Source organism: Pan paniscus, chromosome 16, assembly GCF_029289425.2.
Source record: "Pan paniscus chromosome 16, NHGRI_mPanPan1-v2.0_pri, whole genome shotgun sequence".
NCBI lineage: Eukaryota > Metazoa > Chordata > Mammalia > Primates > Hominidae > Pan > Pan paniscus.
Window position 1 is genome coordinate 73875899 of NC_073265.2, and position 7847 is coordinate 73883745.

Genomic DNA, 7847 nt, shown 5'->3' on the forward strand with positions numbered 1-7847 from the left:
TGAGGGCAGAGCCTTCATGCCCTAATCACCTCCTCAAGGTCATGCCTCTCAACATCGTTACAATGGCAATCAAATATATATTTTTATTTGGCAATCAAATTTCAACATGAGTTTAGGTGGGGATATTCAAACCATAGCAGTTACGTTAAGAGCACACACAGCATAGCATAAAGGAGGTGATTCTCCCCAGACCTGGAGACTGTGTTCAACCAAGAGGCTATGACAAACTGAACTATAAGCAGGAGAGTGAAAGGGATTGAAACCATACCCTCTACAAAATGGTTGAAGGAATAGGGAATGAGGAGCTTGGAGAAGAGGAAGTTAGGGGAGGATAGCTGTCTCCAAATACTTACAGAAGAGAGATTAGGCAAAGGGCAACCGGAGAGGCACCAGCAGTGGAGAGAATTCCAGGGAAGCAGATTTCATCTTGATTAAAAAGAAGAGCTTTCTAGTTGGGCGTGGTGGCTCATGCCTGTAATCCCAGCACTTTGGGAGGCCAAGGCAGACGGATCACCTGAGGTCAGGAGTTCGAGACCAGTCTGGCCAACATAGTGAAACCTCATCTCTACTAAAAATACAAAAATTAGCCGGGTGTGGTGGCGGGTGCCTGTAGTCCCAACTACTCAGGAGGCTGAGGCAGGAGAGTTGCTTGAACCTGGGAGGCAGAGGTTGCAGTGAGCCAAGATTGTGCCACCGCACTCCAGCCTGGGTGACAGAACGAGGCTCTGTCTAGGAAAGGAAAGGAAAGGAAAGGAAAGGGGAAGGGGAAGGGGAAGGGGAAGGGGAAGGGGAAGGGGAAGGGGAAGGGGAAGGGGAAGGGCTTTCTAATAGAGTGTTTCCCAAAACCTTTCCCACAAAACTCTAGTTCCACAGCATGTTAGTAAATGTTACCAGGTAAAGGTAGCCTAATCCCATGGTCAAATAATTTAGGGAAACTAGGCTAGACATTATGCTATGTAAATTTAAATAGGCTTAATGCAGGACTTCTCAGAGGCTTTACTAAGCTAATGTGTATTGGTAATCTCCAAGGTGTGTGTGTGTGTGTGTGTGTGTGTGTGTGTGTGTGTGTGTGCATTTCACAATTCTCAAATATATTGGGCCAGGAAATCCTTTCTGCATTCCTACAGTGAAATGAATGGCCTTGGGAAGGGGTAAGCCCCCATCAATGAAGGTGTGGAAGAAGAAGATGAATGGACCTTTTGGGAAAATGTAGATGAAGGGGTCCTACACTGGGCTGGGAGTTGGGAGGAAACTGTGTAAGGTCTTCCACTCCAGCCCCCTCTGACTCTGGGGTTTGCTGATGTCAGCCCACAAAGAACACTCTGCTTCCTTCTAGATTGCCTGGCTGATGCAAGTCACCATGGGCACCACAGCCACTGAGACCCTGAGTGTGGCTGGAAACATCTTTGTGAGCCAGGTGGGTATGGAAGCCTCCTACCCTCATGCTCATCAGCAGCTTCCCCAAAGAGGGCAGTTTCCCTGGATCCCCAGAGCTCTGATTCAGTCCAAGGAAGAGCCATTTGAACCTTCTCCCAGGGTCATCAAATTCTGCTGCCCCAGGGATACTCTGTTTGGGGGATGCCTGGGTCATGCCAGGGAGGATGTCATCTGTCTGGCTTCTCTTACCACTCTAGCCCTAGGCGGTCTTCATCAGCCCAAAGACTCACAAATCCTCCAGATGGATCCAGTTTCTCATTTTACACATGAGGAAACAGGCTCAGGGGATGGGAATCCCTTGACCAAGATCCCACACATATAAGCCACGGCTTCAAATCCAGGTTTTCTTCTTTCTGGTCAGAGTTTTTTCCACTGCATCATTTTGTCTTTTCTTTTCTCCCTCTTTCTTAAAATGTGTTTTCCAAAGTAAATGTGACTCTGAAAGTACCCTCGGTGCCGAGTCCCTTTCAGAAAGCCTGATCCCCCTGAGGATGGCCCTCTGGAGACTCTGCCAAGGCCTGTCCTGGCCCATCTGCCTAATGTTTGAGTCACCAAGAGACACACTGGTCAGAAGATGCCATATTTCACTGGACAGTTTAGGAAACTTTGGAGAATATTTTTATCTTTTTTGCTACGGTGCATGTGTGTTGATTTGAAAGTTTTTGTTCTGGTTATTTTTTGTTTAGTTTTGTCTTGTTTTTAGCCGATGAAGGTAGACGTGCTCTCAGATAAACTGTCAAAAAAATCCCTTAAGGTGTTCAAAATGAGGCAAAAGAGGAAAACACTATTAAAATGCAAAGCAGTTATTCTATATGAAAGGCTGCAAATGTGTTCCATGTGTTTTGCTGGGAAAATATGTAGGTGAAATTGACATTGGGCGATGTGAAGCGCTGCCAAGGTGAATTCACTTTGGACAAGCTGTTGATTAAGCTGACCTAGATGCCAGGGTCTACGCCTCATTTCCCCCAAGAGGGAGGGATGGGGAGCCTTCAGGGGTCAGTGGCATCATTTGAACCTCTCTACTTGTGGCAGGCCTGGGCCCTCTGCTCTTGTCCATCCACACTCCCTCCCTGCAGGATCACATTAGCCCCATGGCTTTAAACACTTTAAATGTCTCTCAGGTCCTGCTCTGCAGTCCTGATCTCCCATGAACTCAGGACTGACAGGTCAACTGGCCCCTTGACCGTCCACTTAGAGATCTAAGGGGTGTCGCACATTAAGACGCTAAGTCCAAACAACCTGAACTGTTGCTCCCCTCCCTCATCACCCCTGCCCCTCTCAAGCCCTTCCCCTCTTGGCAAGTGGGAACATCTTCCACAGGATGGTTCAGGCGGAGCTGGAAGAGCTGCCCTGCCTTCCTCCGCTTCCCCCACTGCGGCATCCAATCTATCAGCATTCCCACAGCGCTGCCTCTGTGGCCCATCTACAACCCCCCGCTGCCCGGGCCACCTGCCTCTCACCTGGACACTGCCGTCTCCTCCTACCTCTTCTTCCTTCCCGTACTATCCGTCCTTCACTCATACACCCGAGTGACCCTTCAAACACACAAAGCAGATCATTCCACTCCCGCCTAAGCAAGCGTGCCCCTCACCGTGGCTTCCCAGCCCCTCTGTGGCCCACCTGCCCACTCTGCCTCTGTCTCAGGCAGCTCCCCCGCGCCCATCTGCAGCAGACATGCTGACTGCTATGGCTTTTGGACCTTGCAGAGCTTCTTGCTGCCTTAGGGCCTCTGCTATTCGCTTGCCTGGAATGCTGTGCTATCACACCATGTCACTGGCTCCTTCAGGTCTCAGCCAACCCTAACCTAATGTCACCTCCTCAGAGAGGGCTTTGCCGATTTCTCAGTTTCTTTGTTTTTGTTTTCTGAGATGGAGTCTCGCTCTGTCACCTAGGCTGGAGCGCAGTGGCACAATCTTTGGCTCACTGCAACCTCCGCCTCCCGGGTTCAAGCGATTCTCGTGCCTAAGCCTCCCTAGTAGCTGGGATTACTGACATGTGTCACCATGCCCGGCTAATTTTTGTATTTTTAGTTGAGACAGGGTTTCACCATGTTGGCCAGGCTGGTCTGGAACTCCTGACCTCAGGCGATCCTACCACCTCAGCCTCCCAAAGTGCTGGGATTACAGGCGTGAGCCACTGTGCCTGGCCTACTCAGTTTTAAACACCCCTAACCAGTAGGCATTATCACACATATCTTCACAGCTTTCATCACCATCTAAAATGACACTGCTTACCTGCTTGGTTCCTTGTTGATTATCTATATCCTCCCACCACCTCCTAAAGCCCCCCTCCCACCCTCCACTGCTCCCAGGATATAAGCCCTATGAAGGCAGGGACTTTATCCTGTCGACGCCATGTTCCTATTCTATATAACAGTGCCTGGAACACAGTAGGTGCTCAATAACTAGATACTGAATGAGTAATGAAGGGCTTCGGGCTGCCCAGATGCCCAGAAATGCACCCCTCATCCAATGCCCAAGCTCCTTTCTTTTTGGCCACTGCTGTGGCTGCAGGAGAGCTTGGGCCTGCAGCAAGACCTGCTTCACATCCTTTTACATGAGCAGGGGTCATTCCTGGAACCCCTCCGAACCTCTGTTGCTCTCCTGGAAAACGGAGATACCCAATTCTATCTCAGAAGGTTGTGAGTAACAAAGGTGACGTGCTTAGCGGGGTGCCTGGCACGTGGCAGGACATCAACACAGGGGAGCATTGTCAGGCCGGGAGGGAGGGATGGGGGTCCTTCTGTAGAGGTAGGCAATGCTGAGGTTCAGAGAAGCTCAGCCAAGTACAGACCCTGGTCCTTACCCCATCCTGCTGCCTCTTACCGTGGGACTCCCAGCTGCTCACTGTGACCTGTGAAGGGAGAGGATGTGCCCAACCACCCCCACCCTGCTTGTCTGACATCTTTCCTGTTTGCAGACCGAGGCTCCATTACTGATCCGGCCCTACTTGGCAGACATGACACTCTCTGAAGTCCACGTTGTCATGACCGGAGGTTACGCCACCATTGCTGGCAGCCTGCTGGGTGCCTACATCTCCTTTGGGGTAGGTAGAGCCCTCCTTCTGCTTGGCTATGTTGAGGACCTGAAGCCCATCTTTGTGGGAGCCCCACACAGCTCCTGGCCAGAGCAGCCCTCAGATCTTCTCTCTTGGGCCTGCTGTGCTGGCAAGAGGAGTGGCTTCCCCTGAGCCCAGTGGGCTGGACCATTTGCTCGGGCTTTGCGCATGGCCACCTGGGGCAAAGCTTCCTGGTGTTCCATTTACTGAGTGCATGCTAGGTACCAGGCAGTATGCTAGGTGTTTTAATATCCCCATTTTCCAGATGAGAAAATTGAGGCTCCAGAGTAAGTGAGATGCCCAAACCCAGATCTGTCTGACTCCAAAATTCGTGCTCATTTCTCCAGTCTCACACCTGGGCTGTCCCTAGAGATCCGTCCTACTCCTTCCCTCCTCCCTTTCCCCACACTCTGTCTGGGCTCAAGTCCTGCCTCTGCTCCTAAATTATTGCCTGTGCAGTTTACACAGCACAAAGAATTTGTAGGTCAAATTCCAGTGGTGTGAATTAGGCCCTAAAAGCAATCACAATGCTACTGCATGGTGGGCAGAGGGAAATTCTCAAATGCATCCCTCACGTAATGCCCGGTAATAATGCTTTACATTCATAAAACACCTTATGCTTTCACATTTGTGCTTTCACAGGCAAATCTTCAAAGGTCTCAATTTTATTTCCTTAATGATCAAAGAAATTCTTGCTTATTGCAGAAACAAATAAGTTTTTAAATCTCTTTCTTAACCCCACTTCCCATGGGTAACTGATTTTATTTTTTATTAATTTTTTTTTTTTTTTTTTTGAGACGGAGTCTTGCTCTGTTGCCAGGCTGGAGTGCAGTGGCGCAATCTTGGCTGACTGCAACCTCTAGCTCCCTGGTTCAAGCGTTTCTCCTGCCTCAGCGTCCTGAGTAGCTAGGATTATAGGCACGCCCCACCACGCCCAGCTAGTTTTTTTTTTTTTTTTTGTATTTTTAGTAGTGACAGGGTTTCACCATGTTGGCCAGGATGGTCTCGATCTCCTGACCTTGTGATCTGCCCACCTCAGCCTCCCAAAATGCTGGTATTACAGGCATGAGCCACGGTGCCTGGCCTGGTAATTGCTTTTAATAGCTTAGAACAGCTATTCTGAAAGTGGGGTCCATGGACCAGCATTGTCAGCATCACCTGCAAACTTGTTAGAAATGCAAATTCTTGGGCCCACCCTAGACCTGCTGAATCAGAAACGATGGGGGAGGCCAAGGCGGGTGGATCATCTGAGGTCAGGAATTTGAGAGCAGCCCGGCCAACATGGTGAAATCTCATCTCTACTAAAAATACAAAAAAATAGCTGGCCGTGGTGGTGGGTGCTTGTAATCCTAGCTATTTGGGAGGCTGAAGCAGGAGAATCACTTGAAACTGGGAGGCGGAGATTGCAGTGAACTGAGATCGCACCACTGCACAGTAGCCTGGGCAACAGAGTGAGACTGTGTTTCAAAAAAAGAAAAGAAATGATGGGGGTGGAACCAGCATACTGCGTTGCAACAGGCCTCACAGGTGATTCTGATGCTCGCCCAATTTGAGACCACTGACCTAAAATGTCATTCCAAATCTTTCTGTGTAAGTAGGCTTTTAGGTATATACACCTGAGTACTCACATACTTTCTCTCTTTTTTTTTTTAATAAAAGTTGAGAATCATTGATCAGGAGAAAATAGTTCACAAATTATAAAAAGATATTCAAGCTCACTGATGTTCAAAGGAATTAAGACAATAATAACTTATCTTTCTTCTAAGTGATATGAAACCCTTTACGTGCCCCCAAATGGCAAGTGTGTGGTACTCACCCACTCATGGTAACAGTTTAATTTACTGTAACCTTTTTTGGTGAATGCCTATCAGTCTATTTATTTTTTATTTATTTTATTCTATATATAATATTTTTTTATTTTATTCTATATATAATATTTTATTATTTTATCGTATATCACTTTTAATTTTTTTATTTATATAATAAAATATTATATTTTATTATATAGAGCACTTAAAAATATTTATTTTTTGTTTTTTAACTCCCCACATGACACCAACATGTATTTATATATAGAGAGACAGAGTTTCCCTCTGTTACTCAAGCTGGAGCACAGTGGTGCAATTACAGCTCACCATAGCCTCAAACTCCTGGACTCAAGCAATTCTCCCACCTCAGCCTTCTGAGTAGCTGGGACTACATACGTGCGCCACCACCCCTGGCTATTTTTTTGTTTTTTTTTTTTTTTGGTAGAGACGGGATCTTGCTATGTTGCTCAGGCTGGTCTTGAACTCCTGGGCTCAAGCAATCCTCCTGCCTTGGCCTCCCAAAATATTAGGATTACAGGCATGAGCCATTGCATCCAGCTTCAATCACTTTAAAAATATTCTTTCCCTTTGATCCAGCTAGAAAAATTGTGATATAGGGATATTCTCACAAGTGTTCAAGAAATGCAAAATTCCAACATTTGCAAAAGCAAGAAAACTGGACAGCCTAAATGCCCAGCAGTACAGTCATAAGCTGGGTAAGTTGCCCCATACAAGGTGGTAGCATTCAGCATGAGAGTGAGGTGGCCTGTATGTGCTGATTTGGAGATTGACCCTGCCCTGCCTTCTGGCTCTCTGCCCCTGCCCCAGGCTCTCTGGATGCTGTGTGTGTGGGGGGGAAGGCGGGGTGGTGGTAGGCGGTGACCAGAAAATGACCTACACTGTCCCCTTCTTTAGTCCCAAATTCCACCTGTCTCTCTCATCTCTGTCCCTGGGGATGATGAGAGATGGGTGAACAAACAGCCAGCCTGCCCCTCCATCTCTCCTTCACTCCGGATGCCTGGACCACACCAATAAGCTCAGCTCTACATGCCACAGAGCTGTCTGGGCAGGGCCAGCTGTTGCGTGACTTTTCAAGAAGTCCCCTTGGGCTCAGGGGCTTTGGTTTCTGGCCTGGTACCCTCCCATCTAGAATTCTAGAGACTGTCATCTGGTTTGCACCTGTCTTGCTAAGGCCTAGAAAGGGCTCATTAAAACTAGTGCACCCACCCACCCCACCACCAATTGTTTTTGGAAGTGTGGAGGCCAAGGGAAAATTTCCCCTACGTCCTCTGAAGGTTCACTGAAAAATCAGCTCACAAAAGGGAGATTAACAGGAGAAAGGCACACAAATTTATTTAATGTATAGACACGGGGGCCTTCAGAAGGAAGACCCAAAGATACAGGGAAAATTGTCCATTTTTACGCTCAGGTTCAACAAAGTATGGACAGCCACATAGAAATAGAATTGGACAAACAGAGTGTGATCTAATACTAATCGACTGAGTGGAGGAAAAACAGCAAAGCCTGTCTGTGTAGACTCTTCTT

General features: G+C 47.9%; 1 protein-coding gene across 1 annotated transcript; it reads left to right on the forward strand.

The window, feature by feature from the left end:
* The first annotated feature begins 278 nt into the window (after window positions 1-278).
* Window positions 279-6936, forward strand: LOC134729054 (sodium/nucleoside cotransporter 1-like). Its single transcript, XM_063596501.1, has 3 exons — window positions 279-320; window positions 1337-1417; window positions 4357-6936. The coding sequence occupies exons 1-3, from the start codon at window positions 279-281 to the stop codon at window positions 4624-4626; spliced, it is 393 nt and encodes a 130-aa protein (XP_063452571.1). The 3' UTR covers window positions 4627-6936.
* Window positions 6937-7847: the final 911 nt, after the last annotated feature.